Source organism: Aethalodelphis obliquidens, unplaced genomic scaffold, assembly GCF_003676395.1.
Source record: "Aethalodelphis obliquidens isolate GAN/ISIS:26980383/991018 unplaced genomic scaffold, ASM367639v1 scaffold86, whole genome shotgun sequence".
NCBI classification, from domain to species: Eukaryota; Metazoa; Chordata; class Mammalia; order Artiodactyla; family Delphinidae; genus Aethalodelphis; species Aethalodelphis obliquidens.
Window position 1 is genome coordinate 559,934 of NW_020838030.1, and position 23,762 is coordinate 583,695.

Consider the following 23,762-nt stretch of genomic DNA (forward strand, 5'->3'; position numbering starts at 1 on the left):
GGTAAGGTCTTTGAAGGTGGGGATTTTTATCTTTCTCATTCACTGCTGTATCCTCACTGCCTACAACAGTGCCTGGCACATAGTAGGTGCTCAGTAAATATCTGTTGGCTGAAGATTAGATCAGTGTGGCTCAAATGAGGGTAACAGGCTTTTTTCCCACCCCGAATTGACAAAATGATAATAAAGTTCATCCGGAAAACTACATCTGTGAAGAATGACCAAAATAATTCTGAAAAAGAAGAGTAGTGACAGGGGCCAACCCTAAAAAGACACACTCTGGTAGAAAAGAAGTAGCTAGATAGTTCAGTGGAGCGCTACTGAGTGGTGGTTCTCAGCCCTGGCTTCCTGTTAGAATTGCCTAAAGTGCTTCTAAAAAACAAATGAAAAAAAAAAATAGTTGGGCCCTATTCCCAGAGATTCTGATCCAACAGGGTGGCAAGTGGATATTGGTCTTTTCTTCCTTTAAAAAATTTTTAGGGCTTCCCTGGTGGCGCAGTGGTTGAGAGTCCACCTGCCGATGCGGGGGACACGGGTTCGTGCCCCGGTCCGGGAAGTTCCCACGTGCCGCCGAGCGGCTGGGCCCGTGAGCCATGGCCGCTGAGCCTGCGCGTCCGGGAAAAAAAAAAAAAAAAAAAGAAGGTAGAGATCAGGCCGTGTTGATCTGGAGAGCTCAGCAGAGATATAGTTTAGGTGCAAAACTTGCAAGGTACAAAATAGTGGGCAGAGTGTGATCCTTTGTTAATCAGTAAAAACGCTGCTATACCAAAGTATTCAGGAAGGAAATGCAAAGAGCGATCATCTCCAGGGAGAGGGACCGTGATAGAAAAGCTTTTAGTTTTTATTTTATTATCTTTTTGGAACTGTTTACATTTTCTACATGTGCGTGTACATTAACTTTATTTTTTAAATGCCACTGGGATTATCTGTGCGGTGCCATTACAAGCCATTTTCATTATTTTTTTCTATATTGAAAAAGAAAACCTTGTAAAATCTCTTGCATTCCAGACAAATGTGTGATGGTTCTGTGTGTGTGTGTGTGTGTGTGTGTGTGTGTGTGTGTGTATGTGAGAGATGTACAGCTGTTCCCCACAAGGATCCGCACAGAACTCATGCCCTCCCTCTCCGGGCCTGTTTACCATCCTCAGGGGAAGGGCTGGGACAGGGGGGTTGGGGGAGGGGTCCACTTCACTGAGCGCGGGAACCTCTCTCCAGAGGCAGCTGCCACCCCCTCCTCGTCCTGCCCATCTGGTGTGAAGCCAGCTCATATGGGGGAGGTGAGCTTGGAGTTGGGGTCCAGGTGAGGAGGCAGGAGCAGGGTCCACGCCTCGGAAACAGCAAGAACACAGATGGGGATGGCTCCGAGAGGATGCTCTCTTAGTGTGAAGCAGCTGGGCCGAAGCCCGCTTTCCAAGCGAGGGCTGCAGGGGTCTCTGAAGCTGGTGCCCACAGGGGCCCAGCCCCTGCTAGCCACCTGGAGCGGGTCTGGAGTCCGGGCACCTGTGTCTGTGCTCCCACATGTGTTGATGGGCTTACACGTCTGTGTTAGGCATGTGCACCTGAAATGGGTGAAAGGCATGTGTTAGAAGTCACTTTGCTGTCAAACTTTGCTGTCAAACTCCAGGGCCCTCACTGACACAGGCCCCTTCCAACGTTTGTCTCTAATCTGTTTTCATAGTTTGAGTTTCCTTTTTTGGAAAAACTTCTCCCTCCCCCAATGAATAAACATCGGGCCCAACAAAACCTGAATCTGCCCCTGACATATTTATATCGTGCTCTCACACATCTATGTCTCTGTCTCCCTCCCTCCCTCCTGCCCCCCATCCTTCCTTTCCTCCTTCAAGATCTGTGTTCCAGGAACATCCCCCTCTGGGGCAGAGGCACCTGGATGAAGCAGACATCAGGGATCCACAGGGGCACACTGAGGGGCAGCTTCATCCCGGGGCAATCCGGAAAACTGGTACTGGAAGAACGGAAGAATTGGCCGGGGTGGAGGGTCGCGGGCTGGGCGTGGTGGACCACGCTGTGGGCGCGTATGCGTTGTTGTGTGTATCTGGGTGTGATGCGGTGGGTGTTTGCCTGTGGCTGTGGGGTGTGTGTCCCTGCAGGTGTGCCGCTGAGGGACACCCCGAGTGCCTGTGCGCTGTTTGTTGCTGGCCTCCCGGGCCCGCAAGTGACAGAGACCAGGCAGCTGTGGGCTGAGATGCCATGGCTGTGGAGTGAGTTCCCTCAGGGCCAGTCCTCCCTGATGGAGCAAACTGCCGCTAGGAGCCCAGAGATAGGAGCGATGATTTCATCCCACCCAGGACGCCCAGACATCCTTGCTGGTCTCAAAAGGCCCTGCCAACCTGTCTGTCTGAGGCTAAGGCCCGAGGCTCTACAGATGCGCCACCTGGTCAGCTCTTGGACCAGCTCTTTGATTTGGGGTTCGGTTTGGATGGTAGACAGAGGTGGCCAAGCCGAGTTTCAGGTTTCCATGGTGACAGGCCCTGTGAGTGCTCTGGGTCAACGGTACTGGGGACAGCGTCGATTTTCAAGTCTAACTCACTCCTGTTATATAGTTGGCTCAGAAAGGTCTGCAGAAATCTCCAAGGTCACCTAGAACACCAGTGGTTATGCTCCGCTTACCCCCATCCCCCAGATGCACTTGCTACAGCTTTCCACTCTGCTTTGTGTCCCCTCATGAAGCTCACCTCTGTGGACATCATCACCTGGGCTTCCTTGGCTAGGCTCCAAGTTGGCTTCAACCAATGGGAGGCACCAAAGGAAGATAGCCAATGGGACCTAGCCAATGGGAGGCACCAGTGGGAGACAGCCAATGGGAAGCATCAGTGGGCATCCGAGGGTGGGAGGTGAGAAAAGTTGGGGTATTTTTTCTACCAACCCCCAGTTTTGGCAGTGGCTGAATCTCTCTAAACGCTGCTCTTCTCAGAGGATCCTTGACTCATACCTGCAGCTCTCACTTCTTCCAGAAAACCACTCCTCCCCCACTCTCTTCAGGTTTAGGGGATGAAGGCTTCCCACTGTTGCCAGCGCAAGTACTGTACCATCCCCTGTTGATTCTCCTACACACCCTGAACACCTTCTCCAAACACACACTTCAGATAAATTACCCCTTCATTAAACTGTTTTCAATAAACCACTGAGTGGGTCCTCTCTTTTCTCCTGAGACCCTGCCTATTACTTACAGTTTCACGTTGTGGCAGGAATAAAATATACACTCCCTTTTTTCTGTTTCTTGAATACAAGCTCCTTCTGGCATCCATGCCTCTGCACTTGCAGTTTTCTTTACTTGTTTAAAAAATCTTCTCTTCATCAATAAACAAATAGCAAAACACATTTTACATACTTGGCAGTGCTTTGGCCCTGATTCAGGGTTTAACGAATACTAGCTAATATAATTGTTGTTATTGTTGCTGTGGTGTTAAATATGGACAACATTGCCAAGGTACAGCAGTGGAATGGAAAGAGGGGCGCTTACGTGAACTTAAAGGACATGGTTTTAAAACCATGTCAATTTAACTAGTATTAACTAATACTGAAATATTGGGTCTGTGCCAATTATTACTCACCTTTGGTACATTTCTACAGTTCATGTTGTCCTTTGTATAACTGTATTGTTCAAAAGAAGTGTTATGTTTTGGGGGCTCCTTATTCACTTTCAGTTGAAATATATTCCAAGACTTCATGAAAGGGGGGAAATAATGTAAATGTTCGATAATTCAGGGTCTCGTTTCGTCGCACTGACATTTAAAATAAGATATACACGCTTAAAAAGTGAAAAATAATAATCTCTTCCAAGGGGTGTTCCTAATCACTGTCTAAATCAGGGGCCCCCTCATTCTCTCTCACCATCACACCTTGTCCCTTTCACAACACTTCTCAACACTTTGTAATCGTGATTATTTGTTTCCTGGGTAGGTTAAGATTTGTCTCTCCCCCTAACCTGTGAGCTTGACAAAGCCTTTTAGATCTTGCCTGCTGGGTTCGCTGCTTTGTCCCAGTGTGGTGTGTTGGTGAGCAGATAGACTAGGATTCTGTAACAAAGAGGCCCCCAAACACTCAGCACGAATAACATAGTTTATTTCTCCCAGAAGTAATAGCGTGTGTAGGTGGTCCAGGCTGGCATGGAGGTTTGAAGGTGTTCTCAAGCCCCAGGGCTCCTCAGAGCGCCTCTCTCCTCAGCCACACAGGACACAACTTAAAAAACCCTCTTCCCCAGAGCAATCCCACTCTTTTTGGCCTCAGCTCTCCTATCCAGTCTGCCCCAGATCTTTGTTCTCTCAACAAGAGGTTCATCCATGTGACTTCCCAGACCACAGAGCAAGCTCCTGAGATGAAGTCAGCCTCTCTCAATGACACAGGACCACTGTGTGCACTTTCTCCCTTGTTGTTATTAAATATTAATTTTTTCTTTCTGTGGCTATATTTTTTCTGTCCACATCCCTGACCTTTTGGCAAATTACTTCATTCTGTGCCCCAGTTTCCTCATCTGTAAAATGGGGATAACCATAGTTCCACTCCTAGTGGTGCTGTAAGGATCAAATGAGCATAAAGCTTTTAGAATTGAACCTAACGCAAGCTATGTGCTATTTAAATAATAATTAGCATGATTATCTCTTTGGATTCTCTCAGCCTCCCCATGGGTGGAGGGACAGGCATCACTTCATTTTCAGACACAGAAATGAAGGACCAGAGAGCCGAAGCCAGTTACCCAAGGCCACAGCGCTGCAGGCAGGCGGCGGTCTGGGTTTAATCCAGACCTGAACCTCAGTTACCTCATGATAAAATTAGGGTGATGATGGTAACCCTCATAGGATTAGGTTGTGAGAATCCAGGGTCATCGTGCAATCAGGTGATGGGCACATGCAGGGCACTGTTCAAACGTCTGTGCCCTTCCCCTTCATGGTGCCCCCTCACCTCCACCCCCGTCACACCGACACAGCGATCTCAGCTGCCCTGCCCCTGGCAGCCCTGGGGTCAGCTTCTTCTGTTTGGTGGGCGGGGCAGCTGGGCCTACAGAGAAGCCCATTGTCTCTGTCCTCTGGGGCTCTATTGTTGGGGCCTCCTCCCAGGATCCAGCCCCAAGACACTCTCAGCTGTCGCCGGGCTCCTCTTGGCTTCCCGGGACGGGGCCGGGGTGAGTGTGCAGATAAACAACTGTACCCTGAAGACTTGATCACCAGTCTGATTCTACTGGTAAGGTCACTGAGGCTCAGAGAGCCTAAAGAACTGTGTGGAGAGCGCTTGTCTCATGTCAGAGCCGCCAGATGGGGCTGGGCAGTGGGGGGTGGTGGGTGGCCTCAAGTCAGTGTGGTCATGCATCCCATTAGGTCGGAGATGTCAGGGCCAGAACACACGGCCCCCACTCTTCCATTTTACTCGTGGAAACAGAGACCACAGAGCCCGGACGCTTGCCCAAGGCCACACTGCGGCTCCGCCTCGGAGTCCGCCGGGAAGCCCGGCGTCCCTAACACCCAGGACGCCCAAGCCTTGAGACCGCGCAGGAAGGCCTGGCGGCCGGGGGCGGGGCATAGACTGGCCCTTCCCACGGGGCGGGGCGATGCCTCCCGTTCCAACTCTGGGACGAGCGGTCCTCCCCATAAGGGGCGCGGCTTCCGAGCCGGGCGAGATCTCACTGGGTGTTAGTCTGAGGAAGGGGGGACTTCGCGCTTGAAGGGCGTTGGGTGGCGTGGCCTCGCTCCCGCAGAGGCGCTCTGTGCGGGACTCCAGCCCTCTGTGCTGTGACGCAGGCGCGAGTGGAGGCGGGGCGGACCCGAATCTTCGGAGCTCCGCCCCCAGTGGAGACGGCAGAGGCTGGGGGCGTGTCCTGGGCGGGGCCGCTCCCCGGCCCGCCCGGTCGCGGAGCGGTGGCAGCGCTGGGAGGGCCCGGCCCCGGCATGTGAGTGCGGTGGGGGCGGGGATGGGGGCGCGGGGTGGGGCGCCGGGCCAAGCCCCGGGGGTTCCGGGGGTCCCGGTGGGCGGGAGCACCAGTGCGCGGGCGGCCGGGCGAGCCCGCCAGGTGCGGGCCCAGGTATGGCGGGTGAGGGGCGCTCGGGCCTCTTGTGGCCAGGCCGGCCCCGCGTGCCGGACCAGCCCAGCGCCGCCAATCTGCGGCCCACGGGACGGGCGCCGGCGCGGGGCGCCGTCCCGGCGGGGGCTCGCTACAAGCGCAGCTCTGACGTCTGGCCTCGGGCCCCACCAGCTAAGCGGAGGCCCCGCAGTGGCAGCCGGGTTTCTGTTCCCTGTGCGGCAGCTGCGGAGGTGTTATGGGGGTCAGCTGCGCGGCGGGGCCCCAGGTGACCCCATTCCTGGCTCCGGGTTGGGCCGCAGCCTGCGTGAGCCCCGACCTGCTGTTTCTGGGAACTGTCACCTCAGCTCTCAGGGGAAGGGCGCTTTCTGTGCTCAGTTGTTAAATGCGTTATCTCATTCTCAACAGCCACACATTTTACAGTTGAGGAAAGCGAGGCCTACGGCCACAGAGCTGGTGATGTAATTGTTATCATGTGGAGGTGAGGTGCTGAGGCCTTACAGCCAGACACACCTGGGTTCACATCTGCTGTTCCACAGACCCGTGTGACCTTGGGCGCACCTGGTTCCCTCCCGGAGCCTCCGGTGGGATGGTGGTGCCTACCCCCCAGGGCTGCTGTGAGGATTGGGTTGAATGGTTCAGGGAGCTCAGTAAGGAACCGCTATTATTACTGTTGTTGCTGTTGGTAAGTGGCCCTTTTTCTGCCACCGAGGGAGCTGGTGGTACTGGGTCAGGGCTGTCTGCTCAATCCCAGCCTGCTGGCGCAGAAGGGGAAGCTGCTTCCCACGGTGAGACTGTTCCTGTCTGTGCATGTCTGTCTCTGTGCCCATGGAAGGCCACACCCAACCCAGCTGTACCAGCATGTGCCGGAGTCACGCTGGCCCATCGTGTACTCACCGCGCTACAACATAACCTTCCTGGGCCTGGAGAAGCTGCACCCCTTTGATGCAGGAAAATGGGGCAAAGTGATCAGCTTCCTAAAAGGTATGGAAGGCCCCACTCGGACCCTACATCTGCTTTCTCCAGCCCACCTGCCACCACCTGCTGCTCTTTCCCTGGCACAAGCGTCAGGCCCTCCCACCTCCAGTGTCAGCCCTGAGACAGCCTCCCACCCGTGCTGTCAAAAAGATCTTTCCAACACAGACTTCTAAGCATGATATGCTCCCGTATCACACCTTCACTGGCTCTCCATCGCTGTGGACGTAAGTCCTGTCTCTGCCCCTGGAGACCCAGTAGAAGGGGAACTGATGCTTGGAGGAATGCATTGTCCATAGCCCACAAGCTCCTAGAGTCTGGGAAGTGGACAGCCTTTGCTCCAACCTTACGGATTACAAATGAAGGAACTTGGGGCCCAGAGAGTTAGAAAATGTGCCCAAAGGCACACAGCTATTGAGTGGGGGAATGGGGCCTGGACCTCAGAGCCCCAGGCTCGTCCGCTTCATGGCTCATCCCCTGAGTGGGGTGGTGCTCTGGGGAGCACGTTGTTTCAATTGTGGTTTGTAATCTAGGGATCTGGTTCATGTGGAAAATTTAGGCATCACAGTAGGCTGGTGAAAAAAAATATTCTAGTTCCTTGTATTGTGGGTTCTTTAACTGAGGGAAGTAGGAAATATTACCCGAAATGTTGCCTGGCATAGGATGAAACATTGCATATCTTTAAATCGCACAATCCCTCTGATGACACCTGGGGGAGGTTTCACTGTGGGGCTAGCCCGTCTTTAACACCTAAGCCCATCTCCCTTTTTAGCAAATCTAGAGCGAGCCTCAGTCTCTGCACCTGGCAGAAAATAGAGTCAAGTTAGAGATTAATAACACTGTTATTTGTTTTTATATTTTTTGTTTTTATTTTTGGTTAACTTCTGTTTATGGCAAGGGATACTGATTTTCCACTTGCAATAGTGACCAGAGTGCATATTCAAAGAAAAGTATTAAGTAGAAAAGAGTACAAGTGGTGTGCAGCCGTGGCAAGAGCTCTGGTGAGGTGAGCGGAGCCATCCTGCCTCTCGCCTGGCTGTTCTCATGCCTTCCTGAATGGGGTCCTTTATGCTCTGCTTCCAGTGGTCCTGAGTCTCTGTGTTCATTGCCCCTTCTTGGGCTCCTGTGTCACCCAGTAGCGCAACATAAGGGTTCCTTGTCCCCCTCACTCTGAGCTGACCATCTTCCTGAGTTTCCTCTGAGCAGGTGGGTGGAAAGGAGCCAGGGCCACATGGTGAAGGGCCTTGGGTACCGCCAAGAAAACAGCTGGTTCCTTGCCGGAAGGCAGTGGGGAGCCATGGAGTGTTTGGGGCGGGCGGGATACCTGCTATATGTGGAGCTCTTTGTGAGAAGTGTATGGAACTAGTTGGTTTCTACCAGGGTTGGTTTCTAAGAGTGACACATTAGCATAGGTCCCCTAGATTCTGACCTTGTCCTTCGACTTCCCTAGAACCAGAGCATCATGGTCCTGTTGTCACTGTGCCCTAGAGCACTTCATCCTCTCTGCCTTATTTCTTCTGTTGCAAAAGGGAGCAAGTCTTGTCTGGTGTATGCGTATGTGGTAATGAAATAACATGGTTTTTCCCAAACATCAGTCATTTGCAAACCACTCTTGGTCCCTTGCCATCGCCTCATACCACCTGTTCCATTATTTACTTCATAGTTTTTATTGACTTAGCCTTCGTTTTAAGAAACTTAAATAAACCTGTTTTAAAAGGAAACATTATGTCATCTAAATGGAAAAAGCCAGTTTCATTTGCCATAAATAGAAGGTCACGGTAAAAAATAAATGCAATGAAAACAACAGTGTTATTTCAGCTCAGGCAGCTTACTGTTGCTGCGTACCGTGAAACTGATTGCTCCTTTTGGGGGGTTAAAAAAAGGGAGATGAGCAAGGGTCAGGCAGGTGTTAAAGAGAGGCCCCCCGTATACCAACCCCCCATGATGTCATCCCAAGGTGGAGGGAGAATCGAGCAGAAGAGCTTTTTCTCACCTTGAGAGTCAGCGTTAATAACCCGTGTGCTACCTGCCTCTAGAAGGTGTCCAGTCACACTTGAGCTCGCCTCCCGGCTGTCAGTGGCCTGGGAAACACGAGGATCACTGTGCACAATGTCGTATGTCCCCTGGCCCGAGGGCCTGGCCGCTGTCCCCACTGGCCTGAGAGGTGGCCCCTTCTCAGACCGCCCACAAGCCACCAGGGCCCACCTTGTCCTGGGGCAGGGCTGCCAGCCTGTGGGAGGGGCTGGGGCTGGGCCTGGCCTGGAGGCGGCAGGGATGCATGGGGCCTGCTTTGTGGTTTCAGAAGAGAAACTTCTATCAGACAGCATGCTGGTGGAGGCACGGGAGGCCTCGGACGAAGACCTGCTGGTGGTGCACACGAGACGCTATCTCAACGAGCTGAAGGTACAGGGCCTGGGGGCTGCCAGCCAGAAGGAGGGGCTGGAGGAGGGGGCGCTTAGCCTGGGGATGCACAGCCTCGAGGGGCTCCATTCCTGTCCCTGTGCAGGGGGAGCATGTGAGTCTGTGATCCCCGACAGGAGAGAGGTGTCCTAGAAAGGCAGATGCCAGGGGTGGGCTAGGCTAGTCCAGGGGATGGTGAGCTCCCCATCCTTGGAGTATGAAAGCAGGGATGGCCACTTGGTGGGGGTTGAACCTTCATTGGGGTTTTGGGCTTCTGCATCAGTGACTTTCAATCTGTGCTATGTGGACAGGCCTCAAAGACCCCTGCTGGGATGATGGGTGGGGGGGCCCCAGTCCCTTGTCCCCTTTCAACCAAAGCTATTCCACTTTGGCCTATTTTTACCTCGGGCTAAAGTATAAGATGCTGTTTCAAGGGCTTCTGCAGCTAAAGACGTGTTGGAAACTGTTGGGCTGAAAACGAGTTTTTACGCCCCAGGGCCCAGCAGGGAACATAAACAAGTGGTGGGTGGTGTCTGGGACAACTGGAGCTCCTGCCCTTCCCAAGCTGGTGGCTGCCGCCCAGACTCCACCGTGGGCCCAGCTTTCAAAGAAGAAGCCAGAAATCCAGATGTTAAGTGACAGTTCCTGATTTCTTAATGTAGCAACTCATTGGAAGATTTCCGAAGCCCACCTGCAGAGCACATGGGGTCTGCCCGTGGTGACCTCATTCTAGAGGAGCTGCATGGCTCTCCTCAGTGTGGTTCTGAGGGTAGAGGCATTCAGTCAGTCCCCTGTGTGGGAGAAGAGGGCAGGCTGGGCTCGGGGTGGCATCAGAACCTGGTGCGTCAGGGATGCCACAGGTTCTCTGTCCCCAAGGGCATGCAGTCCTGACCCCTGACCGCAAGACTTCCCAGCAGGACTCATCTTAGACTCAGAGCTAGAGTGGGCGCCAGAGGTCACCAGGCTTCTTCCCCATAGGTGGAAACACCTAGGCCCAGAAAGAGGCCCCACCTGCTCAAGGTCACCTGGGAAGTCCAGCAGGCCCGGGGGAGACCCCAGGCAGGGCATCCGCTCAGGTCTTCCGGGTTCCAGGCCACGGCAGCTGCCCTCCGTCCTCCTCCACGCCGGCCTGAGCTGTGAGAATTCTAGATGGATCCGTGACAGTGTGAGCTCATGAAAGATTACCAGGAAGAGGTTGAAACCTGGCTCCCGGGAGAGCGAGGTGTGCGAGGCCTTGGCACGAAGCCCAGCACTTGGCTGCTCTGGTTTCCCAGGGCCCGGACATGCGTGGTCACAGCCCAGCAGCTCGGTCAGGAGGACATGCCTGCCAGAGTCCGGAGGGTGAGGGTGGGGGCAGGGAGAGACCAGAACAGAGTGGCGCCAGGCTGGAGCCAGTGCCAGGATAACGCTGGGGATGGGGGATGGGCTCCAGGGCTCCAGGGCTTCATCCGTTTGAGGGGCTTTTCAGGGAACGGTGTGGGACTGACTGCATGCCTGGCCTTGGGACCCCAGAAGCCTGAAGGCAGCTTACTATGAGATAAGCAATAATGCAAACAAGTAGAGCCCCAAATAGAAAATTGAGGTCAAGGACAGGAGGAGACTTCAGATATGCTAACATAACCAAGATGCTATGGTTGTGCCATGTATTTGGAGCTCCCTGGCAGCCAGAGCAAAAGGAGAAACATGATGATTTCCACATGACCTACTAAGATGAAGAAGTATTCAGTCACGCAGCACGTCTATATCGAATACTGACTGTGTACTGGGTGCAAAGAAAAAAAAGAATAAGCAAGTTTCCCTGCTCCCATGGATTTGTATTTCATTAAAGAAGACTGAAAATAAAGAAGTAACCGTACAAGAGCATTTCGGAGAGCACCAAGGGCTATGAAGGGAAAAAAAAGGGTAATTAGGCAGAGGTATGTTCATTTAGCTTGAGCAGTCAGGGAGGGCCTCACAGAGGAGGTGAGGTGTGAGCAGAGATCAAAGAATGAGGAGTAGGTGATACTCATGTGGAGTTTTAAAAGAAGAATGTCCAGAGTCTCTGGCCTGGGGAGGGAGGGGGCTTGGCCTCCCGAAGGGGAGAGGGTTGCTTGAGTGGCCAGGTTGAAGGGAATGACACGCTGACGTGGCGCGTGATGTGGTCAGGGAGGCCAGCAGCCCTGGTCCACAAGCCCTGCAGGCCTCAGGAGGAGCTTGGATTTTGTTCCAGGTGCCACAGGAGAGTGATGTGGGGTCCGGTGCCCCAGACGCTCAGGTGAGACCCATGCACGTTCCAGGCATTGTGTGGTGTCTAGGGGCTGCTCTCGGGAACAGCCCCCTGGCCCCTGATGTCCACGACGTTTCTTTTCTCTTTTCTCTGCTGCAGGACCCCCAGGGCTGCTTCTCCTCAGCGGTCCTGTGTGTGCCCTGCCCGTACTGCCCCATACCCGTGTTCCGGGCTCATGCCTGGCCCTGCACTGGTGTGGCCTTCAATGCTTAATACACTGGGCATTGAACGAGGTGCAGTGGCCTGATGTTTGCCAGATGACGTCCATTCAGGGAAACAAGTGTTTATTGAGCGCCTGCTGTGTGCAAGGCCCAGAGTCGGCCCCACTGAGGGTGGGGTTTGGGTCGGGCCAGGGCCAGGCTCCTGCCTTGTGCTGACCCTGTGACAGTTTGCCGTGGGGCGCCGGGTGGTGGGATGCAGACCCGACATGTAGTCCCTGTGTGCCCTGTGCTGGGCAGTGCTCGGGACACATTTATGTAGTGAGTGTTTAGAGGACCGGGCTCTGCTCTGGGTGTAGGATGATGGCGGAACAGAAGAGACTGAATCCCTCTCTTGATGGGACGGAGTTGGTGTGTTAAAAGGCGCTCAGTGCCTTGGGGAAAGGACAGCGGGAAAGGGGGTGTGGAGGACCGCCCTTCAAAATAGGAGGCCGGGGGTCTCACTGCCATGTGACCGTGGACTGAGGGCCCTGAGGGAGTAGGCTCGGTGGGCGTCTGGGGGTAGGCATTCCGAGCAGAAGGGTCAGCAAGTGCAAAGGCCCTGAGGCAGGAGTATCTCCAGTGTGTTCCAGCAGCAGCGAGGACTAAGCGACTGGATGGGAGGAATGGGAGGGAGACGGTAAGAGGTGGGGTCGGAAAATGATCGGGGCCAGGCCACAGAGGGCCTGTGGTCGCTGTGGCTTTGCTCTGAAGGAGGTGGGAGCCCAGGAGTGTTTCAAGCAGGGGGACGTGATCTGACCTAGATTTTAACAGGATTGCTTGGCAGCTGTGATGGGAATGGTTGAGACCGGTCTGTCAGAACAAAAGCAGGGAGCCTGGGAGGGAGCAGGTGGTTGCAATGATCCTGGTGAGAGAGCCTGGCCTCTCAGATGAGGCTGGAAGTAGCTGTGACCTGGGGGCGGTACGTGGCAGAACTTGGGGTTTGTTATGAAGTTGGAACAATAGGATTTTCTTTTGTTCAGATTGGGTGTGGGGTCTGCAAGCCAAGGAAGCCAAGGAAGCCCCAGAAATTGTGGCTGGAGCCCCAGGGAGTCTGGGCACAACTTGGGCCTCGTTGCTACCCTCACAGCGCCCGGCGCCTGTGGGAGAAGAGACACAGGCCCCTGTGTGTGCCACGGAGCAGCCGGGGGGGCGAGTCTCAGAGAGTCCCAGGGAAACAGGACGCCCAGGGTTATAGGATCAGCTTCTGCATTGCTGCAGAGAAAAAAAAAAGGCCATTGGGATTTTGGCAGGAATTGTGCATCTGAAGATGAATTAGGAGAGAACTGACATCTTTACAATGTTAGGTCTTCCAGCCCATGAACACAAGATGTCTTTCCACTTATTTAGATCTTCTTTAAGTTCTGTCAGTGGCGTTTTGTAGTTTTCCGTGTATGAGTCTTATACCTGCTTGGTAAATTTATTCTTTTTGAAGGTGTTGTAAATGAAATTGTTTTCTTAATTTCTGTCTGGGGCTATGGCTTCCTATTCTTTCATTCTCTGTGCCCTGCTGGCTTGCCGAGGGTGGGAGGGGGGCATCGACTCAGTGTTTTCCTTCAGGGGCTCGTTGCTCACTTACTTGTAGTGAACAGTGGTTCTCTGCCTCACGTGTGCCGGACCGGTGCTGGGTGATGGGCTTGGCGGGACAGATGGGTGGAGCTGGCTGTCTTCCCTTCTCGGGGTCTGCCCCTTACCACACACGCATACACATGAATGCATGTGCATATGCACACCTCTGCACACGTGCACGAAAACACACACACACACACGGGTCTCGCAGCTGTCCAGCCAGACCATGTTCTCCCTCTCCCCAGCAAGGCTGTCGCGTTGCATATCAGCGCCTCCCTGCTAGGCCGCTATGTGTCCATGAGGCCAGGAGTAGTGCCATCTTGGGACCTGCAGCCTAGCAGGCGCTTAGTAAATACCTACCAAGTGCTGGGGCCCCTCCAGGGCTCTGCTTGGGGTCAGTGGAGAGCAGGGTCTGGACCTCGGGCGTTCCCAGGCAGGCAGGAGATGGTCTAGGAGCGGGGTGCATGGATGCTTGCCCAGGGCTCGGGAGGTTATAGGGAAGGCCTGTGTCCTTATCTTGGTGCAGACGCCTTCTCGGTGCTCCAGACCCTCCTGCCTCAGCAGTGGAGGATGAGGACATCCAGCCCCATTTGAAGGGATGACCGATTTCCCGGTGGATGGGGAGGCTGTGCTGCGCCTGGACAGCAGGAGCCCTGGGCGTCCAGTCCTGGCTCCGTCAGTGACTCCCTGTGACCTTGGAAGGAAAGATCCTCCCCCCAAGCCCCCCGCCTCTCCGGGGCCTCAGTGCCCCTCTGTGCAGTGGGCGGGCTGGGCCAGTTCTGGGTGGGCTCCGTGGTGACCTGGAGTCCCCTGCAGCTCTCCCTCTGGGCACAAGAGGGCAGCCGAGGGCCTTGGAGCACGAGGACCGAGGGCTGACTTAGCTTTAAGGAGAGTGCGGTTGTGAGCATCTCTGTACTGAGCCCAGAGCTCAGCCACGGTGGGAGCTCCCATTTCTCACCCAAGGAGCTGCGCTCGCCCGAAGTCCCCCCCCACCCCGCGCCACCCCGAAGCTGGCCCAGGGGGAATCTGCTTCCCCGCTGCTGCCTCTGGGCTCACCGGGCAGAGGGAGGCCAATGGCCCACATCTCTTTCCACAGTGGTCCTTTGCTGTCGCAACCATCACAGAAATCCCCCCTGTCATCTTCCTGCCCAACTTCCTGGTACAGAGGAAGGTGCTGAAGCCCCTCCGGACCCAGACGGGAGGAACCATAATGGTAGGTGGGGAGCTGGTTTCGGGGTGGGGAGCAGCGGCTGGGCTGGGCCCTCCACCCCAGGCTCCTTCCCACCCTGGGTCTTTGCCCACCCTGGGCTCTCCGTCTAGAATGCCTCGTGCTGCTGAGTAGTTGAGCAAAATCCTAAATATTCCTCAAGGCGGCAACAAGAACTCTTTCTTCCAAAGCCTCTCCTGTCTGGCTGGGACATTAGAATTCACTGTTCTGCCCCCAAGACCACCTGTTAGAGTTACCGTATTTGCTGGTGTATAAGATGTATCCTCACCCCCTGGAGAGTGTGTTGTAAAACTGTGACTCCGAGCTACTCTAATTTCAGATGGAAACAAACCCCTATGATGTCAGCGATGGATGGTGCCCCTCCCCCCCATCGTGGGTGTGACAGTCACAAACACTTGCAGCAAAACTGGGTTTCACATTCTGTGTGTAGTTTTCTCTGAAATTCGCCACAGACTGCTGAGTTGATTGGAGGTGGAGGAGCTGAAATGATTTGAATGTACAATGATCCAACCCAGACAGGGATCAATACCTGTTGACCCCTATAGTTTTCTTTTCAGCTTTGCAAATTTGTGCATTTTGAAAGTTTATTAGAATATTACTGCCCACCCCAAAATTATGATTTCCTATAGGATTTCAGTAATAAGGCGACAGTATTTCCAGGAACAAAAATTTGTCCATTTTCCCTTTAAAAGCTGCTTGAGAATCCTTGTCAGCTCACGTTCCATCCCAAGAACTGAACTTTGATTTCCTCCAGTCTCCTCACCAAATTGTACAGGGGCTTACGCACCGCATGTCTCATAAGCCAGCCAGTTCGGGGTTTGCTGGGGATGGGTGGGTGCTTCCTGTACCCCACCTCCCAGCTCATCCCCACCTTGGAGCTGGCTGGAAATGGTGTTTATGGGATGAGTGATTCAATGAATAAGTAAGTGCAGGAATTGGCCGCCCGCACCCCTCATCCTGTGCTTGTTTCCAAAGGCGGGGAAGCTGGCCGTGGAGCGAGGCTGGGCTATCAACATAGGTGAGTGCCCCGTGGCCTGACCTGGGTCCTGGGGGCAGCAGCTCTGGTGCCACTGTGGGCAGGGGTGGCCACGATGGCAAAGCTGCCTCCTGACCCAGGGATGGTGACATGCCCACGCGGGGTCAGCTGACTTAGGCAGCCTGGAGCCCGGAGCCATCCCTGGGAGCTGAGCGGGGAGGGGGGCCCTGGGAGGAAGGTGGGAGGGGGGTGTCTGGGCCTTGAGCCTGGCCCTGGCAACACCTCGGCTGTCCTCGCAGGCGGCGGCTTCCACCACTGCTCCAGCGACCGGGGCGGGGGCTTCTGCGCCTACGCAGACATCACGCTCGCCATCAAGGTGTGCCCGAGAGCATGTGGGGGGGGTCGCCTCCGAGAGCCTCCCTGGAATCCCCCAATCTGGTGTGCTCACCCCGCATTGTAGAGAAGGCAGCTGAGGCCCAGAAGGGGCGGGAGCTCGCCCGGGTCCCTCAGCCGGGCTGGGACCCAAACCCAGATACGACACTTGCTTTTTCGTGTTGCCTGAGATGGTGCAGAGGCGACAGCCTTCAACAGTGGCAGGGGACCGGAGGGGAACAGTTTCCATGTCAATATTAAATTATGAGAAGGGTGAGATAGAAATAATGACCCTGATGGTGGTGACAACGGCTAGCATTTACCGCGGGCCCGGCCCTGTGGCCGCCTCCATCCTCCAGGGCTCGCCCCTGCATCTTCACGTTTTACAGAGGAGGAGACGAGGAAACGGGCCCAGAGGGGCGAGGGCACAGCCGGAAGGGGCAGAGCTGGCAGCGGTCTCCACGTCGGTCAGACCGCAGCGCTGCCTCAGCACCCGCGCGTGGCCTCATGCTCGGGGTCGGCATGGGCCCCGTGGCTCCTGTCCCCACGGGGAGGAGGGACAAGTCAGCAGACCCTGGGCATTCGGAGAGGGGGACGCAAGGAGACCTTGGAGGGTGGGGGAGGGGAAGGAGGGCTTCTCAGAGGAGGAGGCTTTAGGGCTGGGCCCTGTAGGAAGGCGGAGATGGCAGAATGAAGTTCCAGGCACAGCCTTGAGGGGGGTTCCCCGCTCTGCACCCCAGCATTTCCCCGGGAATCCTGAGCTGTCGCGGAGGGCCAACTCTCTTAACCTCCTCACCTCTGGCCCTTCAGGGCACAGCACGTGCCCCTCCAGGGAGCCTTCCCTGAATACACACACAGGCTTCTCCAGAGCCACACAGCTCCCGAGGGCTCTGCCTGGTGGCCTGATCTCCCATAAGCATGTACAGACTTCGGCCCACCCCCTGGCTAACTGGGAGCCTCTACAGGGCTGTGTCCTCTGGCCTGTGTGGTCCTTACCTCTCCCCTCTCCCGCCCTGGGCAGTTTCTGTTTGAGCGAGTGGAGGGTGTCTCCAGAGCCACCATCGTTGATCTCGATGCCCATCAGGTGAGTGCCTGGTGGGGCCCGGGGTCCCACAGGCCCGCCCCCCAGGCCACCTCCCCGCACTCCCCAGCTGCCTCTGACGCGCACCACCGTGCTGTGGGCTCCGCTCCCCCAGGAACATCCCCCAAGCCCCAGGCTGGGCCTCTGCCGCCCGCACCCAGGCACGCCCGCACCCAGGCACGTGGGGTGTTTCCTGGGGTGTGGTTGGGGGTGCCTTTCCCGGGGCACCTGCCTGTGAGTGGCTTCCGTGTGTTCCCCACAGGGCAATGGGCACGAGCGGGACTTCATGGGCGACAAGCGCGTGTACATCATGGACGTCTACAACCGCCACATCTACCCCGGGGACCGCTTTGCCAAGCGTAAGCTGCCCTGTCCCTCAGCCCCAGGGCCTCTTGCTTGGATGGGGCTCTCTCTGGGGCCTTTCCTACATGCTGGGACCTGCAGAGGCCCCTTCATTTATTTATCCTCGGCATCCCTGCGAGGGGAGACTGACGAGGAAACGGAGACCTAAAAAGGTCACTTGACCCACCCAAGACCACATAAACCTGCCCAATAAACACTGTGAGTCCTTCTTTTGGGGTAACCACCAGAAGACTAAAGTAGCCTTCTCTACTAGGTATGCAGCTGTCTGGTCAAAAACAGGGAAGGACAAAAAAGAAAAAAGAAGGAAAAATACATAAATATAAAATAAGACGGCAGAAATTAGTTCAAATATAATAGTTACTAAGTAAATGCAGGTGGATTAATTACAAGGTAGAGACTCTCAGCTGAGCTTTGGAAACAGGGACCTGCCCACCCTGTGGGGAAGGGACATTTGCGCAGTAAAAGCCGGCGGGGCCGCTGTGCGTACATCAGCCGCTTTGCCGCCCCGGGGACCCGTTTCTGAACTGAATGTCAGATGTTCTGGATTTGGACCTAAGGGCACATGGGGTGTCCAGGCAAGGACTTACGGAGACAGTGGGCTCAGACACCTGACATGGGTCCCTGAGTCCCCAGGGCAGTGTTTCATCTGTGATCCCCCTGCTTTCCTTTGGGTCCCCCTTGCCGCTTGTGTGCTCTTTTTTTAGCCTAGTTTTGGGTGAATAAGAGGTCGAGCACTGGGGAGTCAGATGGGGAAATGGGCCGTCCTCGCCCTCCCCAGCCTCAGTTTCCCACCCCTGCACATTGGGGCTACTGCTGTCTCCCTCGCAGAGGCCATCAGGCGGAAGGTGGAGCTGGAGTGGGGCACGGAGGATGATGAGTACCTGAGGAAGGTGGAGAGGAACCTGGAGAAAGCCCTCCAGGAGCATCAGCCCGATGTGGTGGTGTACAACGCAGGCACTGACGTCCTTGAGGGGGACCGCCTCGGGGGGCTGTCCATCAGTCCGCAGGTACCTCCTGACCCTGGGGCAGGGGAGGGTCCAGGGACACAGCAGCGGCAGGGCAGGTGGGCAGCAGTGGTGCTTCTCTTGAAGCCAGAGGGGAAGGGCAGAAGCAGCAGCAGTCTGGAGCAGGGTTAGACCTGCAGCAGGACTTTCCAGCCTTCCCCATCCCCCACACCAGGGTGTCGTGAAGCGGGATGAGCTGGTGTTCCGGCTGGTCCGAGGCCACCAGGTGCCCATCCTCATGGTGACCTCGGGCGGGTACCAGAAGCGTACAGCCCGCATCATTGCCGACTCCATCCTTAATTTGTATGGCCAGGGGCTCATCGGGCCCCAGCCAGCCAACGTCTCAGCACAGAACTCAGACACACCCCTGCTGCCCCTGGAGGTGCCCTGACGACACTGCCCTCTGAGTGGCTCCCTGCCTGCCGCCCACCCGCCCGCCCGCCCGCCCACCTGCCCCTCAGTGCTTCTCCTTTTCCAAATGAGGGGGGGGACCTCGCGCGCAGCTGCACTCTCCGCACTGGGTGTCGCGGTCTCCGGGCCATTCTGCGGGTGGGGGCAGAGGGCAGGGCCTGAGTCCCAGAAAGACCCACACGGTCACGGTCACGGCCTGACCAGGCGGCAGTTCTCCCAGGAGGGAGGAGGGCAGTTGAAGCTCCCAGGTGCAGGGAGGGCCCCCAGGGGTGGGGTGTTCTGGTTTTCAAAACAGTGCGACCGTTTCAGACCAAGGAAGCTTCCATCTCTTCCACAGTTGGGCCCCCTCCCTCCTCTTCTGCACCCTCTCCTCCTCCCTTCAGGGGTGGGAGACCTGAGGGGGGGCTGGAGCCAGGCGTCTGGGGTCCCTGGATTCCCAGCCAGCAGGCAGGGGCCCTGGTCCTGGATGTGAGGGGGCGGCAGGGAAGGGGATGCAGGTGGGTTTTCCCATCTGGCTTCTCCTTTAATAAAGCGAGGTCTGGACCTGCTGTCCGAGAGCCCCTCCCTGGTGGGGAGGGGAGGGGAGGCCTGAGGAGCCCCAAACCCCTGCTTCAGCAGCATCTTGCCCGTCCAGGGAGGGCGCCGGGTTTGGGGGAAAGAACTGTTGACTCAGGGACAGGCCTTAGCTCTGGAGGCTTGAGGGACAGAGGAAGGTGAGGCCTGGACCAGGTAATCGGGGAGGGACAGGTGGCCAAGCTGGGTCCCACAGGCCCCGAGGCCCAGGTGGGGACTGAGGCGCTGGTGAGGCCAGGCTGGTGTTGCTGGAGGGGAGCAGAGGGTCTCCATCCTGGCCTGCAGGTTGTACGCGTAGGGGGCTGGGGCGGGGCCCCGGCGGGGGCTGCAGCCTCCACTGGGCTCATCCAAAATGCCAGGCCCTGGTGTGCACTGCCCGGGGGGGCCCTGACCTTGTCGTCAGCTCTACTCTGGAGGGGATGCTCAGGACCCCACAGGAAGCGGGGGGTAGGGGGGAGCGTCCACTGCTCCATTGCCTGGGTGTGTTCTTAGTGGTCAAAGCGGGTGGGGAGGGAAAGAGGGCCGTCCCTGATCAACCCCCCCACGGGACTTGTGCTCATTGCCATCTGGGGGTCTCCTGAATTCTCCTACCTTCTCCCTCACACCCCTCTCGCCGCTCCCTCTGCTGGAGGGGGCGGGGCAGTAAGGGTTCCAAGATCACCAAGTGTCAAACACGCTGAACTCCTTAGGCTTGGACGCCGCACCCGCCCTGCCCCGCCCCACCCCGTCCCTGCCCCGCCCCTGCCCTTGGTCCCTGCATCGGACTCGAGGCACCTAACACCACTTCACCTCCGACACGGCCTGCAGCCTTGGGGGGCAGGCGGTGACAGGCTTGTCACCACGGAGCCTCTGCTCCAGAGAACCATAAAGGCTCTTTTGATCCGACCTGGCTGCCGTGTGTTTTTTTAAAATTAATTAATTTTATTTTTGGCTGCCTTGGGTCTTCGTTGCTGCGCGTGGGCTTTCTCTACTTGCAGTGAGCGGGGGCTACTCTTCGTTGCGGTGCACGGGCTTCTCATTGCGGTGGCTTCTCTTGTTGCGGAGCACGGGCTCTAGGCGCGCGGGCTTCAGTAGTTGTGGCTCGTGAACTCTAGAGCGCAGGCTCAGTAGTTGTGGCGCACCGGGTTAGTTGCTCCGTGGCATGTGCGATCTTCCCAGACCAGGGCTCGAACCCGTGTCCCCTGCATTGGCCGATGGATTCTTAACCACTGCGCCACCAGGGAAGCCTTGCCGTGTGTTCTTGAGGTGAAGAATCCATACCTCCTAAGGATTAAAGGAAATAAAGATTGAAAGTTCACACGGCAAGAGGCCTGGCGTGGGGTAGCTGCCTGATAAACGCTAGTGTTTTAGCCCATGCACAGAGTCCCATGGAGAAGGTCATTATTCCCATTCTACAGATGAGGTCGCTGAGAGTCGGCGAGGAGTTTGCTTCAGGCCACATGTCTCGTGAATGGTAGAGCCAAGTTTGACCTCAGCTCTGCCCGTTTCCAAAGTATGTGTTCTCAGCTGTGTCAGGTTAGGCAAGGGTGAAGGGTGCTCTCTAGACAGAGAGGGGTGCAGGGGCGGGGAAGGGTGGGGATGGGAGGGCAGGCTGGGCTGGGCTCTGCCCAGTGTAGGAGGCAGCTGGGGGCCCTGGTGGGGTGGTGTGTGTGTGTGGGGGGTCTTCCAGGCCTGGGCTGGGAGCACAGGTGCGGATGGGCTGGGTGGGGGCCCGCTGGGGAGCAGGACCTTGTCCTCAGCCTGGCAGGGTGACCAGGGCACCCCCAGGGTTAGTGGCACAGCCTGGGTGGGGAATGGGCGCTTCCACAAGGGTCAGTGCCGGGGCAAGGGCAGGAGATGAAGACATCGGGGTGGTGGGCCCTGTGCTAGGTGTGAGGGGGATGAAGGTTGGCACGGCCCCGTCCTCTCTGTTTTCCAGAGGCAGATAGCGAGGCACGGGGGCTTGGTTCCTTGCTCAGAGCACACAGCTAGCAGGCGGAGGAGCAGGGTTCCAGCCGAGGCCTTGGTTCCAGAACCCGCGGCTCTTTCCTCCTCTGTATTCTGGGCCTTTAAGGACACCGTAGTCACCTGGAGGGTGGGCCCAGGAGTAAACACCTAGGACGCCATGAGTGCCCAGGGGGTGTTAGCAATGAGGGTGGTTCTCCTGAAGGGCAGAGAGAAGAGCCAAGGCCAGTTCCGGTGAGGTGTTCAGGATCTGTTCTTAAGGTCTGTGCACTTTGTCCTCTTTGCAAATTATTCTCCAAGTTATCAAAACCCAGGGGGCACACTCCAAGCCCTGGCTGTCCGGGCGGGTGGGGCAGCCCAGGGTGAGACTGGGGCCAGGCCGGGAGCTCTGGGGTCAGACACGTGCTCCGGGGAGAACCTCCAAAAAGGAGCCCGCGTGGGCCAGCCCGGTCCTGGCGGGCGTGGGATTTCTGCAACAGACAGCTCCAGAGCCTCCTGAATGTCTGAGCTCAGATGAGGCCCCTTCCCCCCACCATGTGCTGGGGAGCATGCTGGGGAGTGGGCAGACCTGGGACCCCAAGCCCGCCATGTGGGGAGCCCTGCAGGGCCTGGGCCTGGGTATGGGGCCTTGGGCAAGTGACAGCCTCTCAGAGCCTCCTTCCTCAGCCCTCTTGGCGGGTCACATCCTGAGCCTGCAGGGCTGAGCAGGGGTGTCGGGTGACCCCGGAGGCAGCTCAGAACCTGGCACCACGTGAGTGCTGTGTGATCGCTGCCGTCCATCTCCTCCCCCCCCAGACCCCGCACCGTGCCTGGCACTGGCGGGAGCCTGCTAGGCCTAGGGGAAGGGGGTGCCCTCGCGGAGCCCTAGCCCTGTTCTCTGCCGGGGGCCGGTGGCGGGCTGTCAGGCAGCACTGGGGCAGCAGTGTCCCCCCACCTACCCCCTCCTGAGGCTGGTGGGGGCAGAGGCAGGAACGAATGTACCCAGCCTGATGCCTGGGGCATAAACAAAGGCGGGGGCGTTGGCAGGGCCCCCCAGCCTAGCAGGACTCCTGGGCAGAGCTGAAGGAGACGTAGGACACCTCCCTGGCTCCTCGGCCAAATGCTTGGGGTTTAGGGCCAGGAACTCCTCCAGGGCCGCCTGCCCTTGAGTTGGTTTCATTTAGCTCAGCCAACACTGGCTGGGGATGCTCCGCTCGTAGCCCAGGGCCAACACGGGGAAGCTCGGTGCCACCCTGGGAGCGATGTTGTCCCGTGATTGTTAGCCAGGCTGCGGGGGGCAGTGGTTAATCCATGCCTCACTGGGCTGGCCTTGAGTCCTACCTCCTGCCGTTGCTAGCTGGGTGACTCTACCTCTCCGTGCCTTAATATACTCATCTGTAAAGTGGGATGATACCCCAAATGGGGATGACTGTCATGAGAATTAAATGAGTTAATATTTCTTAAGTGCTTAGCGCAGTCCCAGCATGGAGCATACACTTAGTACAAGTTACCCATCATCGTCATCATTACCATTTTACAGATGATGAGATCGAGACTCAGAGACGTCAAGTGACTTGTCCAAGGTCACACAGTCAGGCAATGGAAAGGCCAGGGAAGGGACCCAAGGCCACCTGACTGGAACGAGTGCCCTTTTCCCACAACCAGACCTTCTGGCAAAGGTTTGGAATGAGAGTATCTTGGGGGGCATGGTGTCCCCCTGCCCACCTGGACCTCTCAGCTGTTCCCTGGTTCACACCCGGGAGAGGCAGGTGTCAGACCCCGATGTCCAGATGAGACAGCGGACCCCAAAGGGAAGGCATCCCTCCTGGGTCCTGCAGTGTGGTGTCAGGGCCAGGCTGAGGTACATGTGACGGTTTTAAGTGGCTGTCTGCTCAGGCGGCTTCCGCGTCCTGCCCCGGGGCCGCCTGTTCACCTCTCGTGCACATGGCACCCAGAGGCCACCTCGTGCATGGCAGCTGGACGGTGGGTGGGGCGCACTGCAGGAGAGGGCAGGCTGTCCTCGTGGAGGGCCCGCTGGGATCCTGGCTCGCTGCTGGTGGTCACCACCGTCAATTTATCAATGGGGAAAGTGAGGCCCAGGGAGGGCTATTAAGGAGCCTGACACCCCTGGCGGCCAACCGGTACCAGAGCCCTCCTCCTGGCTTCCTCCCATGGCGGGCCAAGCATCGCTTCTGCCACCACCCCGGGCGTTTTCCTCTGCACCCCTTGTTGCCACCAGGGTCAAGGCATGGTTGACAGGGCAAGTGGGAGTCCTGAGCTCTGCCGGGACGGCGGGGGCCCTCTGGAGAAAGGACGTGGACTTTGGGGTTGGCCAGCCTTGGTTTGAACCTGCTCTGCCACTGGCCTGCGAGTGACCCTGGGCAGGTGTGTCCCCG

General features: G+C 56.9%; 1 protein-coding gene and 1 long non-coding RNA gene across 5 annotated transcripts; one reads left to right on the top strand and one right to left on the bottom strand.

Annotated features, from left to right (window-relative positions):
- Positions 1-5,767: 5,767 nt before the first annotated feature.
- HDAC11 (histone deacetylase 11) lies at positions 5,768-20,328 on the top strand. Of its 4 annotated transcripts, none has more exons than XM_027093914.1 (11): positions 5,768-5,899; positions 6,864-7,012; positions 9,306-9,406; positions 11,613-11,657; positions 14,532-14,648; positions 15,639-15,681; positions 15,939-16,015; positions 17,033-17,095; positions 17,355-17,451; positions 18,284-18,462; positions 18,635-20,328. In XM_027093914.1, coding segments are annotated over exons 1-11 (1,089 nt in total). In that variant the 5' UTR covers positions 5,768-5,897; the 3' UTR covers positions 18,851-20,328. The 4 variants fall into 4 exon arrangements, with proteins under 4 accessions (XP_026949715.1, XP_026949716.1, XP_026949717.1 ...); XM_027093916.1 differs by lacking the exon at positions 5,768-5,899 and adding an exon at positions 8,961-9,042 and having other exon boundaries at positions 6,076-7,012; XM_027093917.1 differs by lacking the exon at positions 5,768-5,899 and adding an exon at positions 6,515-6,713.
- On the bottom strand, positions 10,035-10,539 carry LOC113613299 (uncharacterized). Its single transcript, XR_003430166.1, has 2 exons — positions 10,415-10,539; positions 10,035-10,194 (listed from the first exon to the last, which is right to left on the bottom strand). It is a non-coding gene; the product is annotated as an uncharacterized LOC113613299 (long non-coding RNA).
- Positions 20,329-23,762: the final 3,434 nt, after the last annotated feature.